This window comes from Streptopelia decaocto (assembly GCF_964273445.1).
Source record: "Streptopelia decaocto genome assembly, chromosome: 1".
Taxonomy (NCBI): domain Eukaryota; kingdom Metazoa; phylum Chordata; class Aves; order Columbiformes; family Columbidae; genus Streptopelia; species Streptopelia decaocto.
In genome coordinates, this window is record NC_138663.1 from 38,174,492 (window position 1) to 38,201,733 (window position 27,242).

The window sequence follows — 27,242 nt, forward strand, 5'->3', positions numbered from 1 at the left end:
CTCCACAACCTCTCTGGGCAGCCTGTTCCAGTGCTCTGGCACCCTCCAAGTAAAGAAGTTTCTCTTCATATTCAGATGGAACCTCCTGTGCTTCAGTCTGTGCTCGTTGCCCCTCACCCTGTCATTGAGCACCACTGAAAGAGGATGCTAATGTAATCCTGAACTTGAGGGAAGGTATCATAGCTTGAAACTCCCAAGTTTGAGATTTTTCAATTTATTTAGAAACCTTATTTCTGGCCCTGTTTATGTGTGTAAAAACACATTCAGATGCTTTTCTTTAAACTGAAGAGTGCAGAGGCCAAAGCTGTAGTGCTGAGTACCCAAGGGCTTTGGTGCCTTCGCCCTGTCAGTGTCTTCTGACACTTGACAGAGAGCTTTCTGTAATATGTGCTGTATGTATATATGTGTATGTATTTTCCTGTGTGCGTAGAAATACACATTGCCGTTCTGAAAGGTACTTGTAGCCTGGGGAGAGGGTGCCTTCCTGCCCGTCGCTGGGCTGTTGGACAGCAGGGCAGCAGGTAGGGGGTTTGCCTGCGGGGGTGGGCTACCTGGAGGTGTTTAAAAGACGTTTAGACGAGGTTCTTAGGCACATGGTTTAGTGCTAGTGTTAGGTTATGGTTCCACTCGATGATCCTGGGGGTCTCTCCCAACCGAAACGATTCGATGACTCTATGGTACTCGGGAGGGGCGGGGACCTGTACCTTTGCGGGGGTGTCCACGGGGCCGCTTTCTGCTGCGCGTCCGGGCCCCTGCCGGGGCGGCTGCAGCTCCCGCCTCCCCGGCAGCGCCGGGCGGCGCTGCCGGGGAGGCGGGAGCTGCAGCCGCCCCGGCGCCGCAGCTCCGCCTGCGGGGCCGGGGCGGGCGGGGCCACCGGAAGGCGCCAGCCCACGTGTCGCGGCGGGGGCGGTGGCAGCGGCAGGCGGGGGCGGCCCGGCCGGTTCGCTGGCGGCCGGCGTGGCTGCCGGAGCCGCTGCTGCCCGGCGCCGCGGGACGCCATGGGCTGGCTGCCGGCGCAGGGGCGGCTGGCGGCGGGGCTGCTGGTGAACTTGGCCGCCTCCATCTGCATCGTCTTCCTGAACAAGTGGCTGTACGTGCGGCTGGGCTTCCCCAACCTCAGCCTCACCCTGGTGCACTTCGCCATCACCTGGCTGGGCCTCTACCTGTGCCAGGCGCTCGGCGCCTTCTCCCCCAAGAGCCTGCAGCCCGCGCAGGTGCTGCCCTTGGCCCTCAGCTTCTGCGGCTTCGTCGTCTTCACCAACCTCTCCCTGCAGAGCAACACCATCGGTACCTACCAGCTGGCCAAAGCCATGACCACGCCGGTCATCGTGGTCATCCAGAGCCTGGCTTACGGGAAGACCTTCCCACTCCGTATCAAGCTCACCCTGGTGAGGAGGCGGCCGGGCGGGAAGGGGGGGCGCGGGGGTTCCCGCCCGCCCTGAGGCGACGCCCGAGGGCAGCGGCCCGGCCTAAACCCCCCTCTCTGTTCCACAGGTCCCCATCACGCTCGGCGTTTTCCTCAACTCCTACTACGACGTGAAGTTCAGCGTCCTCGGGATGGCGTTTGCCACCCTGGGTGTCCTGGTGACCTCCCTCTACCAAGTGGTGGGTTTTGGGGGGGTGGGGAGGGTGAAGGCGGGTGGGAGTGTTATGGTGGTTGGTCTTCAAGCTGCTGCTCCTCGGTTAGATGGGCTTGGAACAGCACCCCTGTCTTCCAGGAAGCCTTCTGTACTCCATTATTTATTTTAAAAGCACTTTAAAAATGTGATAATACACTATAACCCCTGGTAAGCTGTTTAAGGAGTTGGTTGTCCTTGCTGCTAAAAGTTGGGGTGTCATTTTTAACATTATCATGAGCATATTTTCAAGGGGTGAGGATCGCTTTCTTGGTAAAACTCCGTTTTTGTAGGGATCACAGATTTTCTCATTGCTGAAGCAAGTGCCTTGTGTTTGAGCCCTTTCCTATAGTCCAGTCCTTCAGTTAATCCCATGGTTTATCCTTGAGCTATTTACATTTTACCATCATTCTACAATTTTGACTATACGCAGTCTTAAGGATGCATTAATATATGTATGTGCAATATAACCTTTCTGGATGATTGTGGTTGAAAAAATAGATACATCCAAGGACTGCCTTAGCCTTCTCTGCTGTAACGTTTTACTAACAGCTCGTGACCAGTTAATTATCGGCCTTGATTGTAAAAGCCTCCCTGATTAAGTGTCCCCTGTCATGTTGATGTGATAGTCATAATCAATTTAAATGTGAACTTCCTTGTAACAAGTGTATTGTGTGTCCAAAAGAAGTTTTTTTGATCTGTAGTGTGCAAGATGATAAATAATGGTCTCTTGACCTGTTTTGGGGCAGGAGGAGGACAGAGATGTTGCATCATAACTTTAAGTGATGATGTGTGTACTGGAGAAATGATAGTGAAAGTGAGTGAAATTATTCTGTAATTAAAAAAAAATAGCAAGTTTGTGTGCTGGAATCCATGTAACCAATTAATGTGATTTATGAAGTATTACACTAAATGTCATTCTTCAATACGATATAAAGATGTATCTTTTTGCCGCTAACATCTGTCTTCATAACCATAGATAACTAATGTTGTCTCTTAAAGCACATGACATTGAAAATCCAAGTTAGAGTCAATTGTAGTCAATATTGAAATGAAATCCAGTAAATTAGGAATAAACTGGCAAAAGAAAGCCAAACATTTCCTGATTTTATTAGCTTGTGCCTGGAGGAAAATGAGAAAGAGAAAAAGCAGATCTCTGCTTAGGCAAATGTGCTCAGCCCCATCATAGACGGGATCTGGAATTTGTCCTTAGAATAAAAGGGAGCTGGCATTTTCTTCCCAGCTCTGCTACTTTTTGTTCTCCAGGCTCTGGGAAAAGGCAGCTTTAGGCACTCAAGGGTTTTTCACTGCCCCTGCATATGATTTTATCCTCACAGGGCTCATGTGCTCACAAGAGACAAACACATGGGCCTCCAGTTACACAAAAGTAGAAGGTGATGCTCAGCAGTCTGTTTATGCGCTATTGTCCACAGGGCTGTGTTAGTAGCCAGGTTGCTTTTGCTCAAGTTTTCAATTTTATATATTTTTTTTCCTCATGTTTAACAGCTTTCTCTTTTGCTTTTAGTGGGTAGGAGCCAAGCAGCATGAGTTGCAGGTAAACTCTATGCAGTTGCTGTACTATCAGGCACCAATGTCCTCGGCTATGTTGTTGTTCATCATACCCTTTTTTGAGCCGGTCTTTGGAGAAGGGGGAATATTTGGGCCCTGGACGCTTTCTGCTGTGGTAAGGCTTTTATTGACTTTATTTAAATAAATAATCATTGACGTTGTTAAATTTGAGAGCAGGATCTGTTTCTTTGTGAACAGATTTTTGTACAGTCCTTGACTATGATGAGATGAGAGGGGCACGTGCAAGAGAAAAAAAGCCCTTATGTCTGCCCAACTTCCTCCCGGAGGAGTCTGTCAATCGATTTACCTCCTTATTCTTCTTTCTGTTTAGAGGACATCTGAACAACAGGAAAATCTGACAAAATCCAGAAGCTTCCCCTAGTGTATTAAATTAAAAATGTGTAAGTGCCCTAGTTCCAGCTCTTACTGTCCACTCAGAAAAGAGAAAAGCATGTTCACTTTTGACACCCTCCTTTTCTGTGGAAGGATGCCAATGTTGGTTGTTCTCTAGAATTGCTAGTTTTTTTTCACCAAGAAGACTAATTTCTCTCTTTAACCTTCTGTCCAAAAAAGAGCCAATGGCATATTCTTACCACTGCTGATCTGCTGATCGATGGGTCATTTCTCGTAGCTTGGCAGTTGATGAATGGGGTAGCAGTATCCCCAACAATGAAATCAGATATTTTTCCTAAATAGTTTTTGTGTGACCGTAAGTAAGACTTTGTCTCAAAGGTAAAGAATATCACCTCTTTGGTATGAGTGGCCAGATTTTCCAAATCACTCTTAAATGTTCACTGAGAGTGAAGGAGAAAAGGCTTGTGGTTATATCGGTGTATATTTATGGACATCATACCCGGAGCTACTTATACACATTGCTAGTGTCTGTACTGATTTGAGGCTGTTTCTATTTTTGTTCTCCATATGTTTTTCTTGCCTGATATTTTACATTTTAAAGTAAAGGAAGCTAACTAAATAACCTGAAATGTATCTACAGATGGCCAAAAGCATGTCAAGTTATTGACTGTATCTGTTAATCCGCAGATAATGGTACTGCTGTCTGGAATAATAGCCTTTATGGTAAACTTGTCCATTTACTGGATCATTGGAAATACGTCACCTGTCACGTATCCTTTGTAACATCAGTTGTTTCTCCTGTTTCCAGGTGAATTATATTAACATTAATTTGGGCTGTTTCACTGTGGGAAAATTGTTTGGTAACCTTCCTGCTTTATCTTAAATGATGAAGCAGGAAAAGCATGTTCATTTTTTAGTGTAGTTTGTTTCTTTGTTTGGGGTTTGTCTAGATAATGGCGTTTAACTCACTGATGTGCCCTTCGAACCTACAAAGGGTATTCACCCAGGCTTTGGCTACCTTCCGGAAGCGTTGTCATGTCAGTTAGTTTGTCATGTGTGGTGGGTGAAGGGCTCTGCATGGAGCCTAATTTTCATAGCTACAGAGATGCAGGAAAGTCACGTGAGTTGAAGTGGAAGTGACACACCACTGCATGCTTTGGGTGTAATTAACGAAGTTCCCAAATGTGTGTTTTTACAACAAACAATACTGATATTTGCCATTATCCTTAACAGGTGTCTAGGTATAACATGTTTGGACATTTCAAGTTCTGCATCACACTCCTGGGAGGGTGCCTCTTATTTAAGGATCCACTGTCTGTTAATCAAGGCCTAGGGATTCTGTGCACATTGTTTGGCATTTTAGCTTACACCCACTTCAAGCTTAGCGAACAGGAAAGCAATAAGAGTAAATTGGTTCAGCGTCCATGAAGCAAGGGGTTCTGGAGATTAATAATATTGTGAAGGAAAGCAAGTATTTAAATATGCATTGATTCTAGAATGCACAAAATTGCCTTGTTCATTTAGATCTATGGTTTTAGTTTAACTGCCAGGATCATTATTCTGTAACTAAACTGAAGGAACTGAATTATGTAAGACGCTGGATTTTTGCCATCTCAGTCCATCCTCTCGTTTTCATTAAATTTAAATGGTAACTTAAAAGAGAAAAAGGCACACTTCAAATTGCTGTGGAAATTGTACTGGAGTAATTATATTTTTTTGCATACCAAATGAGATCATGATGGCTACAGTTATAATACAGAGAGAGAAAGAAAAGGGATCTTGTCTTTGTGATCATGCCAGTATTACTGTTGTGAAGAAACTTGGAGGCACTTTTTTGCAGATGTTCTGGCATGTAATGATGCTTCCTCCTTTTTGTCTGGTGAACGATGAAGAGGAAACGTACTTTGTTCAGTAGTTTTAAAAAGGGCCGCCAAGCTTAATCCTATTTCTTGTACGGTTTCTTATGTATGTTTGGCTTCAACACATTGATTAGATTTTGGCTGAACAAAGTAGATAAAATTACAGGTGAAGAGAGACTAGAAGGGAGACACTGGAAAACCTGAAGCCACAGGCCAAGCTAAAGAAAAGTAGGAAATCAGATCTAAACAGTTAATCTTAATTTTTTCTTTTGATCCATCAGGACATGAATGAAGTAATTTGTGGTTTAGAAAATTCTGTTACTGGTTTATAATTTTCTCCATGCCAAAACCAAGGCTTTATGTGACATCTTGTAAATACTAGTGAGCCTAACAATGCCTCTGATTTTGTGGTAATAGCCAAATATTTTGCAGCCCATGCACGCAGACACCCGTGCTAAATATCTCCTTGGATAAATCTTTGGAAAGGTCACCATCTGTAATGGATGTGAAGGTTTCCTGGTTCTCCCTCCTGCCTTCAGCCCCACCTCCCTCGCTCCTGCACCTTTCCCCGAGAGTTACGTTCAGTGGGATCCGCAGATCTGTCTGTTGGTGTTTCGGAGGGGAGGCCCGAGGGCTGTCCGGGCAGTGCTGGGATGGCAGCATTTCCTCAACAGTCGGTCAACTGGAAAATACCGAAGTGAGAGAAGAGCATGAGGTGGGACCTGCTTCTGCTTTAATTTGGGAAGGCTTTGAAAATTATTTTATGCCGGTATCAAGCTCTGATTTTGACAACATGGAAGGAAGGAGAAGTTGAGTACTCTTCTATTTTTAAAAAGGAAGAAAAAATAACTGCTTTCAGTAAATCTGGTGAGAACATATGTTCACTAGATTTTCAGGGTTAGAATTTATTTGCAGGTCTTAATCTTTACATTTTGGGGTTTAATTTATCTTCATCTACCTCTGGCAGATTTAAAGAGGGGAATTACATGAACAAAACTAGCTAGCTAAGTTTTACAGCCACCAACAGAAATGATATTTAATTCCTCTGAGCTTTTTTACAATAGAGGCAACAAGTCTTTGTGTAAGAAATGATGCAGATCTTCTCAAGTTTGTAAATTATTTATCTGTTACAGAGTTCTTGATTTAAGAAAAACTAATTTCTCTGTGTAACCTAAGTTTACACCATAATACTCTATATCATTCCAGAATTAGAAATACCTGAATCATTTTGCATCTTTACCAACTGTGTCTTAGACATTGTACTGGTCCAAGGATAATTTTTTGTATACATTTTTATAAGTCTAATTAGTTTAAAAATACAGCTTGAAGTACTGAAAGATGTGTTCGGACAGGACAATCTCTGGTTGCATATCCTTCAGTACGTACACTGAGAAAGCCATTTGCATTAATTTGTGCTGTGCACAAGTTCTTCTAAAATGTAGATAGACTGCAAAGACTCTTACGGTTAGAAAACAACAAATGAATTTGAAGCCTATATGACAACAATATTAGGGATGAAACTGATGTAAATATAAAGCAGTAGAATTAACAAAACAACCGTGTCTGAAAATACGAAGGACTCCTTAAGGAGAGGAGCGGATCTGCAAGAGAAAGTTAACAGTATCATGTAAAACAATACGTTATGAATACAGTCTTGCTGGAATGTGTAAGTCGTGGAGGTCACTTAAGTGACATGATTTTTTTCATGTGTTCAAGAGCTCTCCTTTGAGATTTAGCTGTTGTATCTAACAAATAAAGTATCTCGAACTTGGTCATATGGTTCAAAATACTAAATCCAGGAGGCTTGTGAAATTGTGGGATAAATAGATCTTTGTATGTATTGTATCTCTGGATACCATGTGTAGAGTGGGAATAAATTTTTAATTACTTGACAGATACCTGCTTATTGCAAGGAAGAACAGTTCTTGATTTTTTTTCCATCTTCTGTTTGAATCGCATACACTGTGTGGCTCTCGGTGTGTATAAAACAAAATGATGCCACTTGGATTTATGTCTGTATAAATATTTCAAGGTGTTTCCATGTTTTGGGGCTGAACTCACGACACAAAGCAGGGAGGCTGCATGCCTCTCCTCCCCGAGCGAATACAGGCACCCACATGTGTGCACACACGTGCTTGCCCACTGAAAAGCCACCTGGGAGGTTTTCACCATTATCTTTTGCCCACCTGAGTCCTCCCTGAATGCTCCAGCCTCTTTGTGGTCTCCATTTCCTTCTCTGTCCCGGGCAAAGTCCCCAGTGCGAGGTTCCTTGGTCTGGCTTTGTCCCTGTGCCGACGCAGAGCTCACCCCCACCCTTGGCAGGGAAGTCCCAATGATCTCCCAGTGGTACAGCACAGGAACAAAACGAAGTTAACTGTTATGATGCCAGTACAGTAACTGGTACCAGCCAACTCCTTCCTTCACAGACAAGTATCTGTTGAGTTATATGTTAGGGGGACTTACTCTTCAGCAGGTTGTAAAACAACAAAGAAAAGGACAGGGTATAAGAGACTTTCAGTTTGCATGGATTTACTGCAAGCGCTGTGATAGTGTACTTGGCCAAGCTTTTAAATTCTGAGATAGAAGTGGAGTCTTATAAAAATTACTGATGCTTACCTGGTGGGAAACTTGCTTATTCTAGTTTTTACTATATCACTTTAATGTGTTTTCCTGCTAATTATTTGTATTTAATTCAGTTTTGGCTTTCCTGACAGAGAAATCAGAGACTTGGCATCTTTAACAATATGTAGTCATCACCCTGTATGTGACGTTGCAATTGGAACCGTGAGTGTACAAACCCCAGTATTTACTTAATTTTTTTTTTTAATTCATCTTCTACATATGACTGAACTGTGGTAACAAGATGGATCTTAGTCCTTTTCTGCCATCAAGTGCTTATATTGGCATTCTTTAAAATGCTGCCATTAGTGTAGTTCCAGTGGAAAAGCTATCGTAGGTACCAGGGCGGCATTTAAAAGTGAGAGCAGATCCAGATGATTCTGATTACAATGAGTGACTGGTGGTAAGTTATCTCCGCTAGTGCTGGCCCTGCAAACACTTTAGAACAACATATGTGAGGTTTTCTCATCTTCCCCCAAGGAATAAGTAGTATGCTTTACAGATACTCAGTTCAAAGCTTCGTGTTACCTTTAACTTGGGTAACTCTGCACTCATTTGACAGACTTTGCAGCTGGTTTTGTACGACTTGCTGAGTTCTTAGAGGCTCGGGGAGAGCCATGCCAGAGGAGTTTTCCTGGTGCCGGGTGAACAGCTGCTCTCTCAGGCTTCAGGTTGAAGGAGAGTGTTTTGCTGCTGCTGTTGGATGTATGAAAAGGAGGTTTGTCTTGCAGGAGTTCTACCTTCAAGACAGAGCTGCAATTCAGCAGGAGTGTATCTTCCGTCTCATTTCATGAAATGAATGCTCAGTGATGGCCTGGGGCTAAAGCAACATTAAAGCCTTGTTTGGGCTACCCATGGTTTTTATTAAACTTCTTAAAAAATACTAGTGGTAGTCAATGCTGCCTGATTATTAAGGTAAAAATCTCATTTTTATAATGTCTTACATAATAGGAGCTTTGGAAGAGTGTTTCATAACATTTTGGAGTACAGCTGATGTCTAATCTGTGTCTAGTTTGTCACATCTTCTGCAAAATCTGTCAAAGGGTAATGATGGATTTTGTAACTGGCTGTACATGTTTACAGGGACGGGATGCTGAGAAGGGTCTTGCTCTTGAGCAATGCTGTGCTCCTGAACACTGGCATACTGTTCACCTGGATTTAGTGGTGATTTAGAAACATCTAGCCTGAAATTAACCAGCATGCTTAGGAAAGGAAAAAGAAGGCTCACTGATAGGTGAGAGCACTTTTTATCTTCTTGCTTTTAGTAACAAGCATGAGGCTTTTTGTTTAAGGGAATTCAGAGAGCAGGCCTCAAATCACCTTTCAGAATAAGATTTTTCTTCCAAGATGTGTGTTTTGCTCCTGGATTTGAAAAGAAGCAGAATTTGGATTGCAGACTTGCAGGCCAGCTTCTGTGCTAGCCATTTACAACCCAACTTCCCTGCTTGGTGAGAAAACAAAAAAGAAAAGAATGTTGAATACATGAAAGGTAGACTGGCTATATAGCGAAGCTTTGATTTGCACAATAATTTCGGTCTTCCAGTTGTAAAGATGCAACTCTTTCTGTTTGTTTCTCTACTGTTACAATCTGGTAGATGCACAAAAGCACCAGCTTTCTGCTCCACACATCTTGCTGGTGCTCTCTGGTTGCAGTCTCATCTTTTCATTTGACAGCTTGGTTGCTGCACAGGTGATTGGGATGTCAGCTGAGAACTGGTTAAGAACATGAAGTGAAAAAACTATCAGCAGGAGCTGATAGAAACTTGGGTAATGAAAAATCGTAAGGCACAGAGGCTAAGACATAGAGACATCTTACCAAAAAGATCTGTGCTAAGCAGCAGGGAGAGGTGTGGATTTATCTCCAGGCAGATATTGCAAAGGATGCAAGAGCTGAATTGCATGAATTCTTGCTGTTCTGCAGTAGTTGACAAATTTAGTTTCAACTAGCTTTTAATGTAAACATTCAGACAGTGTAAAACCTTTCCCAGACTCGTCCCACAGCGACAGTTAACCTTCCTGAAAGAAGGGAGCTATTGTTCTGCCTCCCCTTCGCCCAGCAATGCTGGTGAAGGAGGGTTTGTGTTCCTGAAAGCTGGGCGGCTTTTTTTCAGATATATCAGTTGGTCCAATGAAAACATTTCACCTCTCCCTACAGAGCCTGTCTCGCTGAAGTTGCTGTTCCTGCTTTCATCTAACTCATTTGGGTGGTGCTCCTGTCTTCTGTAACTCCAAAGGACCTTGGGGAGCAGAACACGCTGCATCGCCTCATGTAACTGCAGTCCACCCTGCTGTAGTGAATCCAACCCAGCCCAAAGACTCGTGGTTGCAATCCGTGGTACAGCAAGAGCTAAAGAAAGGGGAAATGCAATCAATTTTCATTGGTTTAGTTGCAAAGCAGTTACTCATCCTTTCAAATTTTAATCTGTCATTTCCCTTTAGTAGCTGTGCAAGAAAACTCCCTTTCCTGTTTAAGTCTGCTCTTTCTGTATAAAGTATAATTATACTATATTTTCTGGAATTGAGGCAGAAATTGTACTCACTGCTCACATAAATATATTGACTACACCCAGCATTGCTACTTTTACCTAAGGCCCCTTAACTGCCTTAGAATCCAGAAAAAAAAAAAAAAAAGGGTTTAAAATAAAGGAGTCGAGTTAACCTGAATTAAGAGGTAATTTGCCAGCTCAGGAGTTCCATGTGCCTTCCCAGCTGCTGCAGCTCAGTACATAATAGGTGCAATATGGTGCCTTTATAATGGAAACACAGGGGCAGACGTGGACAAATTAAACACAATGTTATGAAAGTAAATTACGTATTTAGAAGCAAGTAGTGGGTATGGTCCAAAGGTTGCTTGAGGATTAATATTGCAAAGATATATGATGATTTGTTAGTGGCTTCACAGGAATATGAATACAAGCCTTTCATTTGAAGGCACATGGTAATATTTTTCATAAGCTCCAAGAAGTCCAGCACAGCCATGTGGGTAGCTGGCACATGCAGGGCGCACATGCAGGCTAGCAGTGTGTCACAAAACAGCAGGATTATTTTTAGAACTGTAGATGGCTGTGTCATGTCCAGGAAGTACAGGGAGGAGATCTCTGGTTGAAGGACAGCGCAAGGATGTAATTTTTAATGACTATGGCACAGAAAACAGTTGTATTTTTTTACTTCCTTAGCAAAGCAGAGACTGAGAAGCAAACTTGTTTAAAGGAGATGTGTTCTGATTGGGCAAAGCACATGGAGTAATCACGGCTACTGGGACCACAGAACAAGGGTGGCTGTAATTAAAAAAAGAGGAAAGAAAAAGGGAAAAAAAGTGATACAGAGACAACCGAGAGGAGTATACAGCCTGTATACATCTAGGCAGGTTTTAGAATATAACGTCTAAGTTTAGATGCTTAACTCTATGATTAGGCGTCTGAATAGCAGGACCAGATTTGTCAGTGTGAACTTCTTCCCTTTCAATTGTACTTAATGGAGAATGACGTGTGCTCAACATTTCCAGAAATGAAGCTGCATAGTTGACAAGTTTGACATTTTCTTGGTCTCCAACTAAATTAGGTATGCTATTTAGCAAAGAAACTGAGTCCTTGTTCTGCTTCCTTACCCTCTCCATAATGTTTTTAATCCTCCTTACTTTTTGGGGAAAAAAAACATATGCACACTTTTATTTTTCTGTTGTATAACTAACTACAGTGACTGAATAGGTTTTTTTTTTACAATACACTGGCTTTACATATTTATCTGCATGTGTGCATGTTGATTCCACTCAGGTTTCTGTCTCTGAGCTGAATGGAAGAAGCTGCTGCTATTATACAGCATCAACTGTTGTGAATTAAAGCGCTTTTCTCCACGGAGTGGAAAGGCAACATTAAGGTCTTCAGGGATCCAAAGTGGTTTGCTTGCTAAATGCATTTCTTGTGGTGGTTACTTAAAACCTGGTTTCCTATTTGTTAATCCAGTTAAGAGAAGAAACCGACAGTGGTGGTCATACATCCTTCAAGCAATTATGATACATTTCTGAAAACACACAATCTCACCCTTCCGAGTGGTAAAATGATTCTTCTGATCAATATGAATAATGTGCCAATGCTTTTTAGCTAGTATTATTCCCCAGAAAAACACTTCTTCAGCTTTTGTTCAGGCACAGTTTGCATGAGACTTTGGTCTTACAGGTAAAAAAAAAAGAGGGAGAGAGATGTGGTAGATTTGTTTCCCAAAGAACACCCAAGGGAACTTTTCCTATAAAGGCTGTTTTGATTTATGGATATCTTTGTCTTTATCAGGGGTGGACACATAAACCTTAATTCTGTAGCCCTAAACCTACAGTTTCAACAGGGTCCAGCCAACAGCAGACAACGTGGACACATGGGAGGATGGCACTGAGCTGGGGTTGTGCAGCACCTACAGGCAGTTGTTTTTATACAACTAGATGCAAGATTACGGAACCAGCTGTACTTGGGTGTCGTTCAAGCCTCATCTTGGATGCCAAAGAGAGAAATTAAAATAGGGGTAGTTTGGAAATCAGAGACTTTGCAAAAGCAGCAGATTTCGTGAAAGACATACTCTTAGCACACATTATATGAGATGGCAGAGTCGGTGGAACAGCATGTTACTGCTTTCAGGCACATTTGCTCCTCCCCATGGACACAGCTTGAGCACTTGCTTCTGTGCGGACAGGCAAGTTCCAGTGCTGGGACAAGGGGGACGAGGGACCCCACACAGCCAGGAATGGGGCTGAAGGGAGTGGGGTGGAGAGGAGGCACCTCCTTCAGTCACAATGTCCACATGCCCTGCCTCGGGAGGCAGGTTTTGAGAGAGAAGGTTTCACACCTAAACAAACTAGCAAGAAAGTCCTGTTTTCATGCACAGCTACCAACCCCTCAGGCAGAAGACCTCACAGATTTTCTGAGGTGGTCCACGAGTTATTTATGTGCCTATCAGTGGTCTTGAAGCCTCTGGGAGACTGGCTGGCTCTGAGCCTCAGTGGCTCATTACCCACCTCTGCAGCCTCCTGTGGACTCACAATTTTCTATTCTCCCCTCTTTAAAGGGAAGATCTTTGGAAGGTTAGTATGTTGGTCCTGTTTTTCAGTGTGCTCCATTTAGCTGAACCAGTCTCTGCTGCCTCAGCTGTTTCTGCTACTATGAAGGCAGCTTTTCTCATTTGAGAGCCTATGATAATTCACAGGGTGCAATACAAATCAGAAATCATTGGGATATTATGTTTAAAGGCTGGTTAATTATCTAATTGGTTACTTGTCCCTAAGCAAGCCAGGATTTAAGTATCTTGTAGTTAAGTATTCTTAGTGTTTTCATTGAGGATAAAAAATAAACAGTCCCCTGATCTCCTGAGTTTCCTTTTAAAAGTTGATGTAAGTTAATGCATACAGAGATATCTAAATAAATTATTTTAGGTTATGACATCCTTTTTGACTAATGAGATGTAACATTTTGGGACTAGGAATGACTGAAACAAACTTCTGGAAAGAATTTTCTGCAGAGGTGGCTTGACAGGGTTGTGTTGTAGCAGAAGAAGCCAGAGACATTGGGCTCTAAAGGGGCATTTCTTGCATTGAAAACTGGAACCAAAACTTACTGAAAATGGAGAGCTGATATGCATATATAAAGCATAGATAAAACCATAAAGTTTCTTTAGTTTTACTGCAGTCATCTCTTTCGTCTTGCATAAAACAATTCTCTCCCTGAATGGACCAAAAAGACACTCTTGTATCAGGAATAGTGTGGCCAGCAGGGCTAGGGAAGTGATCGTCCCCCTGTATTGGTGTTGGTGAGGCTGCACCTCAAATCCTGTGTTCAGTTTTGGGCCCCTCACTACAAGAAAGACACTGAGGTGCTGGAGACAGTTCAGAGAAGGGCAATGAACCTGGTGAGGGGTCTGGAGCACAAGTCTGATGAGGAGCAGCTGAGGGAACTGGGGCTGTTCAGCCTGGAGAAAAGGAGGCTGAGGGGAGACCTTATTGCTGTCTACAGCTACCTGAAAGGAGGTTGTAGCATGGAGGGGGTCAGTCTTTTCTCCCAAGTAGTAAGTGGTAGGATGAGAGGAAATGGCCTCAAGTTGTGCCAGGGGAGGTTTAGATTGGATATTAGGAAAAAATTCTTCACGGAAATGGTTGTCAGGCATTGGAACAGCCTGCCTGGGAAAGTGGTTGAGTCACCATCCCTGGGGGTGTTTACAAGACGTGTAGATGAGGATCTTCAGGACACTGTTTAGTGCCAGTGCCAGGTTAGCAGTTGGACTTGGTAATGTTGAAGGTCTTTTCCTACCAAAATGATTCTATGATTCCTTGACTCGTATTCTATGTGCACACGCTGACAATGATGTGAGACAGTACTGCTCCCCAGCTACTTGCAGCTTCTCGTCCTCCAGACATGATTGTCCTTTCCCATATTTTTCTGCAAAGAGCAATGTGTGCCCATGCTGTGGTCTCCCCTGGATACAATCATATGAATAACAGTTTAACATTCCGGACTGTGAACTGAACCCGCTAAAATGTGGGTTGTAATCCCTCCAATTTATTGTGTTGCAAGGGCAGTAACTTTTGCTAAGAAAGTACCATCAACAGCAGAGGGAAGTGATGTCTTGAGCTGCAGCAGCTTTACTTGCTAGAGCTGATTGATCAAAGCTGTCATAACAACAGCAAATCATGCCTGCTAATAGGCAAAGAAATATCAAGATCATAATTTTGGAACTGTGTGGGGAAAAAGCTTTGAAAGTGGTGGAAAGATTAGCCATAAGATGAAAGAGTGTCTCACTTCTCAGTCGTTTATCAAAAATAAAAAGTTGCCACAGTAAAAAAATGTATTTGCTATCACAAAGGAAATTCCCTTGATTATCTGCACAAGTGGAATGCAAAATACACAGCTGAAATATGCTCTCTGCAGACATCAAGATGTACATTTCCAAAGAAGCTTTCACAGAAGAGAACAGGTTCAGCTTGAAGAACACAGCAAATGAGCTATAAAACAGAACAGCTTGCAAATTATCATCAGAAGTGTCTTCAATAGTACAATCAACCCAACTCATCTGCAAACAGGAAAAGCTGGCTAGGACTAGCTAAAGTAATTATCAGTGGTAACATGTCCTGTTTACTTCTCCCTAAGTGACACCTGAGGGAAACTTCCGTGAATTTGGATCCCAGTTCTATCACAGGAGATACTGCAGGGGTTTAGCCACCCAAGTGACTGATACCTCAGGTAACAGTAGGACATTCAAGGTGCAGTTAGATGATAAAAGACCACTGAATGGTTCCTTGCCTTCAGAAGGGGTTATTTCCCCTTTTCCATCTCCAGTTCTCTGCTTCCAGCTGTGTGTTCTTCCTGCTTTCCTTGTGATGTCTCGTGTTATGTGAATGCATGATAAAGCAAGCTGTCATACTAGCAGCAGATAAAAGTATCTGCTGTTGAATCAGCTAAATCTGTTGTCAAATGAGCCAAAGCCAGCTCAAAGAAATACTCGGCTGGGAATGCACAGCTCCTGGGAAGGCTGTTGTTTCAAAAGGACATTAGATTGGCTCAGTACATTCTTTCAGTTAGATATTTGATGGGCTCAGCTGTATTACCTAGCTGTTCAAGGTGGCTGGGTCACTCCAACACCACACTGCTTCCAAAAAAGGTCTCACCGTTAGAGCTTAGAGCCAGCAGTGAGGAGATGATGAGGGGAATGGGACACCTTTTGCAGATAGCTGAGGCAGATCCCGCCTTTTCCCCTGCCTACCCACTACCACCATTCCACCATTCCTGTGCAGCTACTCAGGATTAGCTCAGGGAACAGATCTGTCTGAAAAGAAACCTTCAGAAAAAAAAAAAAAAGCTTTATTTCTCATGTGTGCCACATCACTTTATACGCTTTCTGCTGCAGATGCACAAATACATCTGCCAGTATAACAGAAGAGGCAGCAGGAGGATGCAAGAGGTGGCTGGAAACAGATCTCTGTGAAGCAGCATGTCGACCAGAGAAATGCATACTGAATCTTCACTATCTCACCATTAAAACCAACCATCTTATTGTGGCTGCGCAGCTAGGGGAGCCCCACAACTGGTAGGTTTCTGTGAACAGAGCATGTATAATAGGTAATGGGGCTGATTAGGGAACAAGAAGAGGGTAAGACAACCCCAAGTTAATGATTCTCTGTGGCTTTACCTACATCCCACTTGGTGAGAAAGAATAAATTAGATATTGTGGCATCTCCTGCATCAAATGAGTTAAAGATCAGGATAGGCAATTATCTGCCAAAGGGGATGGGTTTGGATTCTACCAGACCTTCTTCAGTAGATATTGGGGAAAATAAGTGTTCTCATGAGTCTTCTTGAAAATCTGTGTTTGGGTGAGGAAAGCCAGAAGACCTATGCTTTCAAATATCTCACTGCAGGGCATTTCAGCATATGTGTTTGTGAGACTTGTTTTGCTTGTATGAGGAGACTGCAGCCTGTCTCCTGACAGCCAAACCAAGATGCAGCAATATCTTGCAGACCCTCAGCTATGGATTTGGGATTCTTCCCTTGTGAGTAACACCATCATGTTGTATTTCTCTCAAAGTGTCCTACCATGCTGTGTCCCCTCTGGTCTTGGCTCATATCTGAGTAACATGGTGTTGAGATAAGTGATGTAAATCGGAAGACAAAGACTAGTGCCTTCATGTTGCTCCATGGAAAAAGAAAAGCAGAAGAATCTGCCAAGAAAAATGCACAAAATCAAACTACCACAGCTAAAAATATTATTTTTAAATGACAGAAGTGATCTAAATTGAGTGCTAAGATGGGTCCTGTGAAATCAGCTGAATGAAGGCATGCCAAAAAGTCCAAGTGCTTGCTTTCTCTGACAGCAACAGAAAAACAAGATATTAATACTTCAATGGAACCAACCAAAGCACAGAACAATATTTTTCATGGCTTCTTCATCTGCAGTCAGAGTTTAGTTTGTGTCCTGCTTTTCCAGTGGCATCGATTGGTTTATGCAAGTTTTCTCTATTTATTTCCAAGAGCCTTTCATGCTGTAGAAAAACCCTTTTCTCCAGCAGATGGCGCAAGTGCCAACAAAACGCCGGAAAGAGCATCGTGTGCTTCACTTTGTATACTTTTTATCTCCTCTCTCATGAGATCGAGAACACCTACTCCTAATATCCGAAATATTGATTTGTACACTTGATGACTGAAACCTGTCCTCTCTGAGTGCTTTGATTTCCAGTAACAGCTTTCCAAACTGGTCTTTGGATTTTTCAGGCGGTCTCTCCACAGCTGAGACACAGGCCCGTAGAGATTGTCCTTGAAGTCACGAAACTGGTCAGCCACATCATTCACCTTTTGTACACCTTTACTTGTCCAGCTCATTCCTGCCAACAACCCAGCTTATCCTGGTGGTGCACTTTGTACAAACTTCCACCACACAGGTTATTTACAATTGATTCCTTCCGGGCCTGTCCCCTCCTGATTATTTGGGCCAAAATAAATGATCTTCTGCATAGCTAATTCTCTCAGGTACGAGTTACCTCTCTCCACAGTGTTCCGCTTCCCTGGATGATATAGAACATTGTTGTTGGAGGGATACCTTGGCTTCATGGCTGTCAGAGGTCACCTCCAGAGGCTGCAGGATTCTTTTTGAAATTGCCCTGTCAATGGCCACATCCTCAACAGAGATCCCAGCTGCCTGGCTTCCTTACCCTCTAGTTCCAGACCACTGTCTTCACTGTTCCAGCAGCAGAGCAGCCATGTTACAATGTTCTCAACCTTCATGACAACTGAAGTATTTTCACACATCTTGCAGCTCACCTTGGGAGAAGGATCGAGTGATTATCTCTTGCTCTTCACCTTGTGATGATGATAATGCCCCCTTGTCCTTGTCCGTTGCACAAGCTTTTCTTGTGACTCTTATACACGGGCAACCGATTCTGACATGGGATTGTCATCTGCTTGACTTATGGCCATAGTCCGGGTGGTCACAGTGCGTCACAGGGTTTTGAGTGGCTGAAGTGACTGTCACTGGAATTGACGTAGCTGCCATGCCCGTTGCTGGGTCTGCAGTGGCTGCAGTGGCTGCCTTGGGAGCTGCAGCAGCTGCTGTGCATGTTACTGAGGCTCCAGCAGATGCAACGTCTGTCACAGGAGCTGGAGTAGTTGCAGTCCTCCTAATTAACATTATCTCCCTAAATAATCCTGTCACTAGCAAGAAATGACACCAATGCAGCAGACCTGACAATACCAACAGGGTACAATCAACTCCCTAAGGATATTAAAAATTCTAAAAAACATATTTAATCTGTCCTAACGGAAAAAGGAAGGTGTTGTTAGATAGCTTTTCTATAGTTTGGCTCGTGCAGTTGAAAAAAACATAGGCGCAATTCCCTCTCTCAAGGTACAACAATAAGGAATATAAATTCACTGTCAACTGAAGGTTGTAAAGTAGAATCAGTACTAAGCCACAGCAAAACCATCACTATAGACCAATTTCCAGAGATGACAGATCACACAGAAGTATTGGTAAAGTATGCCCAGATCTAATAAGGTACCGCTGAACACAATTTGGAGAGCAGATGATCCAACTTTTGCCACAGCATTTTTAAACCCATATAATAAGTGCAATCTGCTTTAACACCGCTAGATGACGTCCAAAGCACACAGATCTGCGGTTATCTCAAACCTATGGTCTGGCACCTTTCCAAGAAAACTGAATTGGAGTCATGGCAGTAAACCCACCAAAATCTCCAAATTTTAGCCCTTCTCTGGTGCTGAATTTTAGCCCCTTTCACCCCACATTGGGCGCCTTTTTGCTGTCATGGTTTAACCTGAGCTAGCAATTCAAAGCCACGATAGCCACTCACTCACACCCCACTCCCCACCCCCAAATGGGAGAGAATTGAACGGGAAGGGAGAAGCTCATAGACTGAGATAAAACCAGTTTAATAAAATAACACTAATACTAATATACTATTAGTAGCAGTACTATATATTAAATCAAAAATAGAATATAAAATAAAAGATACTCAATGCTAACTCTGTCCCAGGAAGCGAGCAGCCTGATCCCAAACAGCTGATCCCAGAGGAAGAGGGAAAAAGGCAGAAGGGCCCAGAGGCCGCTGCAAATGGTAGGATGGCAAAAGGCTGAACTAAAGGAACTCCCAAATGTAACTCAACGGGGAAGAAGCAGAACGAGAAGAGGCTCTGGTCCCTAGTCAGAAAAACCCGACTCTCCTTAAAGATGAAGCATGATGCCAATGGCATGGAATAATCTCACTGATCAGCCCAGATGCCAGTCAGGGTCTACCCCATCCATGCCGCCCTTCCCAGCTGCCTCATAGTTGCAGATAGAGAGCCCAGAAAGACCTTGGCTCCCAGACAGCAACTAAGATTGCTTTCAAGTTCTTGCTTGTAAGTTCTTGCATTCTCTTTGTTCCAACTCAAAACCACTGGAAAGTTACTTGGAGAAAAACATCAATTCTGTCCTGGGTGTTATCTTCTTGTTCTCAAACTGAATCTAAGCTATGACTGCTAGCTATGAAGAAGAAAAGTTTCTAACTGCATGAAGAAAATTAATTCACTTTCAGTCAAACCGGCACACAGGGTCAACATGGCCCCAAAGCCGCAACATGGTGTCATGGCTGTTTTCCTTCCACATGCTGTGGCCCACTTAGTGCTGTGGTAATGGGTCCTACAGATCTCAGTCCCTGCCACCTTTCCATGGTACCTCTGTCTTTGCTTTGGAGATGTAGACAGTACCTGTCTATGGTCCTTCTTCCAGAGGTCCAGCAAGAGCAAGGTAAACAGAGATGAGCATGGGATTGGTACCCACAGTTTGCTGTTAATGCTGCCTCTGGAAGAGGCTGTGAGCCTCCGTTCCCAGGCTTGGAAAGAGCACCCTGTGATGGAGAAAGCCAGGGAGGGCAGAGAGTGTCCTGGGAAGGGGACTGGGGAGGGGAACACAGTGCAAATGGCTTCGTTTCTATCACACGTCTTGTTTTTCTCGTTTCCTTCTTTTCTTCCATCCGCAGACCTTCCCCCTGGCCTTTGCCCATGATCTTTGTTCTGTGCTGACGCAGTAGCACATGGGTGGATTTCAGCTGCCGACTGCCAGTGGTGGTGATGTGGTGCCCACAGGTTTTAAAAGAGTCAGCATCTCGAGGTACATCAAGCTAGGCTGGGCGTTAGCAGATACGGAGGTTGGAAATTCTTTTTGTTAATTTTTTTGTTGTTATTTCCATGACATGATAGGGAGCAGGGGTATATTTCTGTGATGAGGATCAGAATGATTGATCTCTTCATGCTGTGAAATGTGTTGATTATATGGTATGAGGTTATGTAAATGTACGTACGGCTTGAAACAACATTGTTTAGCAACTAATGTATGCAGCTCTATCACAAGAAGCAAAGCTGGGATGTGCATAACTCTGGTATTATCTTGGAACTCGGGATCATTGATTAGTAATGGCTGATTTTGAACACTGCACTGCAGATGGAAATTTTGTAAGGAATAGCAGTTCTCAGCTGGGTAGATGCTTGGCAATATCTACTTGATTAGTGGGATTAGTGGGTCCTTCTGGTGAAGATGACCATATTTTCCCTCAAATGATACCTACTTGATCAACTTCCTGGTGAAGGTGGCTTTTTGGATATCCCTGAGGTTCTGGCATGTTGAGACTTGGGACTGAGTCCCTGTCTAAGTGTCCTTAGATGACCAAAAATACTGCTGAGTCCAATGCTAACACAGAAAGTAAAACCAGGCAGACTTAGCCACTTCACAGCTGAGCAGCACAGAGTTCTCTTACCTGGCCTAAAGACCTGACCTTGTCCCTTCCTTATCTCGTTGCTATGCCACTGGCACAGGAGGCTTCTTCCCCACCCTTGGCTTGTCTCCTTGGGAAGTACAGTTGGATGCGTGTAACTACCCCAAACCAAGCAGCCACCAGGGATGCTCAGGTGCCTTTGATTTAAAGCTTGGGCTGGTGTCGGAGCCATGAAGAACTTGCAGATTGCATGTCATTCCGCATGAGATGTGTCAATCTGCATGAACGGAGGAGAGTTTCTCACTCCAAACAGGTCCATCACACTGGGCTCTTGCCAGCCTTTTTGGTTCTCCATGGGAGGGCCGTGTTGGGATTCATCTGGCCAGACATCAAGAGCTGTGTCCGAGCAAGGCCTCTCTGTGTCAGTGCAAGGCAGCGAGCACTTCTAGCGTGTTCTTTTATCCAAAGTAAATGTTTAAAAGAAACCAGAGAAGCTGTGCCCTGATTGCATTGGTTTTCTCCTGTTGACTACAAAAGGAGGTCAGGGCAACTAGATCAGGTAGGTATGTTTGCATCATAGGCATCTCAAAGTGGGGAGATGTGCACGTCCTTCCTCTCTATATGCTGCACTGCTGTATTGGAGAAGGGCTTTGGTGAAGGCTTGCTTTGGGTGGCTAACTTTGGGGCAGCTTCACTAGGTTTGATTCTCTTTCCTCTTACACCAACCTGATAAGAATATCTCTGTGGAAACGTCAGTGGAGCTTCACTACTGTAAAATCCAGCAAAGCTGAGTCATCACATCTGCACCGCTCGGATCTTTTCCATCTCCATGTAGGATGAGAGCTGTTGCAATGCAGCAACATAACCTCTGAGCGTGTTGAGAGTGTCACTTCCTCCATAAAATAAAACAAAACTGAACTACAGAGTCCTGAGGGCTATTGCTCAAGGATGTGAGACAAACACTGGCAGGTGGAATATGCCGATATAGGCAACGTGAGAAACAATCTGAGCTGGTCCACCAAGCACCCACCTCAAGTGAAGAAAGCTGGGGCTCCTTTCACCTTTCTGCTACTGACTTACTGGGCCAGTTAAGCAAGTGACTTCATCTCCTTGCCTGTCCTCAGTATTAACCTGTTTGAAGCACAGACCACCTCTTACCATGATTTTAGCCCAGTCTCAGTGGCAGAGTCTACCTGCTGACATAAATAACATTGACACATTCTAGTGCCTATCCAATCCTCCCCAGGCTGAGAACTGAAATTCCTGTGCTTTGCTCCGGATGGTGCCAGCAAACAGTAGGAGACAAAAGGAGAAGTCTCTGGGAGGGAGACCGTGGTGCAGCAATGCCATGCTGCCATGACATTACCCTGCAGAATGGCTCACGTGTCATGGGTCTGGGTGCCTGTGACGTGGTCTGCTGGGGGGATGTCTCATGCTGAGTTTCAGTTCCTTCAGGAAGTTTGACTAATGGCCTGTATTCCCTAATTCTGGGATAAGTTCCTTCAAAATCCCGAACCACTCATTCTCCCACAACTGAAATGTACAAATGCCTGCTACTGCTCTTTGTCTCATTTTGCCCATCCTTTTGCAACATCCTTCTCTCCTTCCTGCACACTCTGCTCCAGGTCTCTTCCAGCAATGCCAGCCAGTCCATTTTCTCCTCCTCCACTCCACTGCATGCTCTATGCCTACTCTCTCTCCTCCTATGCATGCTCATCCCCTCCTAGTCACCTGCCTGGCCATCACAGTCAGTTCTTGGCCACCTTGCAGAGTGCCCAGCACAAGCCTCCCACTTCTGTTTTCAAGCCTGCTGGCTTCATGGGCAGGAAGGACATAGGGGTATAACATGCTGGATCTGCTCTCAGGGCTGCCCATTAGGAATAGGACACCAAAGGACATGCATCAGAGAACATCCCCTGGACCATCCACTGCTTCCTCTTCTCCCTGCCCTTCGGCTTTCATCCAGCCAAGATGGCCCACCTCTTCTCCCTGTTCTTGATCTTTACCTCATCTCACTGCCTCTTTTGTTTCTAATACTTTTTTTCCCTTTTTGTGGACTCCTCTGTGGGCAATTTGGCCAGAAAGCACACAGATATCTGGCCAGAAAAGCCAGGCAACACTGGTTTATATGCTCTTGCACCACACACTTTTGGACCCTTGGAAAGAAAGCAGGAACATTATCCTGCCTGCCTTGATCAAAGGACCCATGAACTGCTTGCTGAGTGGAAAGCAGGTCTATCCACAGCTGGCCACATGCTGTGTGCTCATCAGCATCCAGCACCTTGGTGGTATAAATAGGCATCTATAAATAGATACATAGGCATCTTTTCTTTCTGGAAAGCCTTCACCTGATGGGATCTGTCAGGTCTCAGCCTGCACCTGGTACTTTGTAGACTCTGTCGCAAGTGATCATAAAGATTAATGTCGGTATATCACTAGGACTACGGAGTTAAACACACAGTGCTCGAGATATTTATAAGGTTTTTAGAGAGACAGCTGACAGGTCATCTGTCTTACAGGTAATATCACTATCCTAGACCCTCACACCAGAATATGGTACATATTCAATATTATCAGTTATCTTCAGTTTGTGTATTGTAATGAGAAGATGTTTGGTGGTCTGACCAGGAGTGCAGAGACTGTCACCAGTCTGGGAAGTTCGTCGTCCGTGTGGGTCCAGCAAGTGAAGGGTGAGGGCCTGGGTTGGGGAGAACCAAAGGACATAAAGAGGGGAACATGGTGCTCACAAACTGCTCAGTGGTAGAGCCTTGTGTACCTGATATTCAGTCCAGATCTCTCAGCATCACAGTTTCTGCAATGGGTGAACTACAATGTGCTGATTTACCTGGCTTCTCCTGAGCCAGGCAATTAAGATATCCTGGTTTCCACAGTAACATCACTACTGGCACGCTGCACCAACATCACTTTACTGTATCCTATTAACAAGCAGGTGCAACTTACAGTAATAGACACATCAGGTGGAAAGGGTGAAGCTTCCCCAGTCTTGAGTTGAACAGAAGCTTGAGTTGTTGAGGCCAGAATGCCCCTTTTGGCACAGCTCACCTGACCTCCTGCATGACACAAGCCCTAGAGGTCTGGCCAAGGAGCTCAGCAATCAAAGCACTCCATGGGCAAAAGCAAATTCTCACTGATGTAAAACTGATTTGCTTTCCAAGAGGCTGGAAAAGTAAGGACTCTAAAATAGCCATGAAATGTCGATCCCGAAGGGGCTCAAAGTTTTCCCCGACAGACACTAACAACTAGTAGGAAGGCAAAGCACAGAAGCACAGGTATTCATAGCCAGGACTACACAAAACAGACAAGTGTGGTCATGAAGAATCAGGCAAGATAGATCCATGTCTGTTTTTCACATGACCCGGCGGGCTTATTGCCGCAGTGCCTCCCCATGCCATGCTATATGACTGTTTTCCAAAACCTCAGGGGAGAAACTAGGACTTCTGCTGTTTTGTCTCTTGTACTAAAGAAAAGGGTAACGTTAGGTCAGAGAACCAGCTCAGAAGGAGAAGCCTAGCATCTGAGTCCTTGCTCTATGAGAAAAAACAGAAGACCTATTTGTTTGTGGCTCATGCTGCATGCCCCAAACCCAGAGACACACAATTTACAGTCATGACCCCTTCACCTTTCTTGCTCCTCAGAGGATAAAATGGTTTCCTGTTTATTCCAATGGGCAGCTGTTGTATCCACAGGGGAGAGCAGCACTCATGGTTAATATGGCTGATGTCCAGATAGAGTTTGCAGTTGCTCGTTTGTTTGCTGAGCCATCCAGCAGCTGCCCTTGGGAGTCAGAGACTCCCAGGCAATTCTCAGATGCTTGAGCATGGGAGAGAACTCACTTCCCCCACACTAGAATCATCAGGCAGGAAAGAGGTCCTGAGGGCTTCTTCAAACTCTGCCATGTGCTGGAATATACCAGGAGCTATAGGGCCTCCTTCAGCTTTTCCACCTGGTTCATCTGCACCCCAGAGATGTTTTGCATCACCCATGGGAGAGCGGAGGCAGTGCACTGCCTTGCAGTCTCATAACCTCAGCAAACGCTGCTAGACGCCAAGTGGCGTTGCCAAAGCTCTGAGACATCCAGGACCAGTGAGGGAAACTCCCTGTAGTCAGTGCCCAGGCAAGAGAAGTCTGGGGACATGGGCAATCCCTGGAAATCACCAGAGAAGTGTTTTCAACATGGGAGCCACTCCTTGGGCTGCTTTTGTGATCATTTGGACAGAAGAAAGTGTTCCAGGATGCAGAGGATGCAGCCCCTGAGGGGTTCCCTGCCAGATGTGCAATCACCATAGGCCATTTTTAGACTCCTCCGTCAACACGGAAGAGGCAGTTGAAATTTAACACCCTTGGGAAGGAACTATCAAAGACAATTAAATGCAGGAGAAAGACAAATCCAGTTGCCTCCTGTCTGTATTTTTCTCTTTCGATATCAAGAGCACTTCTCATGTTTGGTTTCCTTCTTTGCTTCTGCCTGGCAGGGCTGTATTGGCTGTTCGTGCTTTTAAATGCCACAGTGACCCAGATTTGGAACAGGCAGGTGGTGATCCAGGCAGTGGGTTTGTGTCTGTCTCTGCTTATGCAGTCAGCTACAAATTGCTGAAATGGAAAGAAATCAAAGCCTAATCTCCAGTGACCTGTACACGGGCATCAGAGTCACCATCAGTCTGGAACTGGGATGCTGAAACACAGGCTGCAAAGTGGAGATGTGGAGCTAGCCTAATGAATCAGCCGTGCCCTCTGGTCAAGCGATAGCTGGTACCAACCCTGTATCTGCTTATTGGCTTTGCTTTTCAGCAGCACCTACTGTGCACATCTCCAGGCTGTGAAAGATGCTGGCTTACAGGCATTGCAATAGCCGAGGGCTTTTGAGAACCCCTGTTGAAGTGATAATTTGTTTTAAGCATGTAAACCACCTGCTTATTACATAAGAAAGCATGTAAGTGGCTCTGTTCTGCATCCCTCAGTGAGCAGTAAGGCGTAGGTGAAATGTGTACAGCCCCGAATTTAGAGCTCAAATTGCTCTAAATGAGCTAGCTTCTCTGATTTTTCTGGCCGCTTTTGTGGGCTTCCTCAAGTGAAGGTGACAGCAAAGCAAAGGGCTATTGGTGCAGTTGAAGCCTAACTGGACAGTGTGTGTATGTTAGAATATCAATGGGTGCTGGTGGAGACAAGGGAAATACAAGGCTAGCAGGGCTGCTGAGAGGCAGGAGGGGAGATGTTGTGTAAAACATGCCTGTGCAACCTCACTCCTCAGATCTAAACTGGTTCCTAGTCCCAGCAGTGACTTGGCACCTTGCAATCAGTAACACATCTATCATTTCAAACCCTTTGGTGGCAGACAAACCTGGTCATCCCTCCTACAGAGAACAGAGTTGGAGCACAGGAAAACAGCATGTCTTAGCCCAAGGTGCACAAGACTTAACAGCGAAGAAGGACGAATGAAATACAGCTTCTTTAATCCCAGGCTCTGCTCATGGGGATTTCCTTCATCCTATAGATGCCACACATCCACAGCATTTTTTAATCCTCCTGAACTCTCCCCTGGTCTTTAAGAGGCAGAGAAATGTGAGCCCTGACTTTTCACCTCTGTAATATCCCCCTCCTTCTGTTGTTAGCTCTTGTTTTCCCACCTTTCTACCATCTCAAGCCTTCCTCTCCTCACGGGCTGAATCACAGCCCCCTGTGTGGAACACTCTGCTCCACGAGAGGCCAGTGACATGGTGAATAAATCCCCTCTGAAGCGTTTTGCCTGGCTGATCTATATTTGCTGTTGCTTCAATTATGTCTCCTCAGTGACTTTAATGAAATGAAGGCTAATTTTCACTCTCATGCTGATTTGTGGCAGGATAGTCTTCCCAGTACTGATTTCCCAGGTTTCACTCTCAGTCCCTGCATTAGCAGCAGCGGTGAGCCATGCTCACCTCCATGGTATTGTCCTCTCCATCCCTTGCCTGTTCTCATCCTGCCCTGTGTGCTCCTAGCCCTGTGCCCATTCCTGTGGTGCGTACATGGCCTCATATTGTGCATTTCCTCAGAGCCACCAGCTTCTGCTCAACATTCACTCAGCCACCCTGCTGGGTCCTCCTCCCAAAGCCGCTCGCTGTGGTTTTGAGTTGGCTGGAGCCCGCAGGCAACCAAGTGGTGCTGTGTCCCCTTCTGTGTTTCCAGTCAAGAGGGAGGGAGGAATGACCCCAGTTAAAGAGCTGCTCAGAGCTGTTATGATTGTTGGTGGCTAACATGTTTATTGCAGCAGGATTTCAGGAAGAACGTGGATCCGGACCTCAGTGTCTGGAAGGAAAGGAGTGCCTGCTTCAGGGCATTTCAGCCAAAATACATTGACAAATAACAGAGGTGAGGACTGTAATATGTTAGTGAGAGAAAAAGTGATTGCAGTGCTTCTCTGCAGAAAGTAAATGGGTTTCTGTTTAAGCCTAAGTTAAATATCAGAGGAATGATGATCTTACGAATGAAACA

At 44.5% G+C, this 27,242-nt stretch overlaps 1 protein-coding gene across 2 annotated transcripts; it reads left to right on the forward strand.

Moving 5' to 3' along the window:
• Nucleotides 1-895: 895 nt before the first annotated feature.
• SLC35E3 (solute carrier family 35 member E3) lies at nt 896-12,198 on the forward strand. Of its 2 annotated transcripts, none has more exons than XM_082043474.1 (5): nt 896-1,388; nt 1,495-1,605; nt 3,142-3,300; nt 4,227-4,347; nt 10,173-12,198. In XM_082043474.1, exons 1-4 carry the CDS (start codon nt 999-1,001, stop codon nt 4,320-4,322), a joined length of 756 nt encoding a protein of 251 aa, XP_081899600.1. In that variant the 5' UTR covers nt 896-998; the 3' UTR covers nt 4,323-4,347; nt 10,173-12,198. The 2 variants fall into 2 exon arrangements, with proteins under 2 accessions (XP_081899600.1, XP_081899599.1); XM_082043473.1 differs by lacking the exon at nt 10,173-12,198 and adding an exon at nt 4,781-7,290 and having other exon boundaries at nt 4,227-4,309.
• Nucleotides 12,199-27,242: the final 15,044 nt, after the last annotated feature.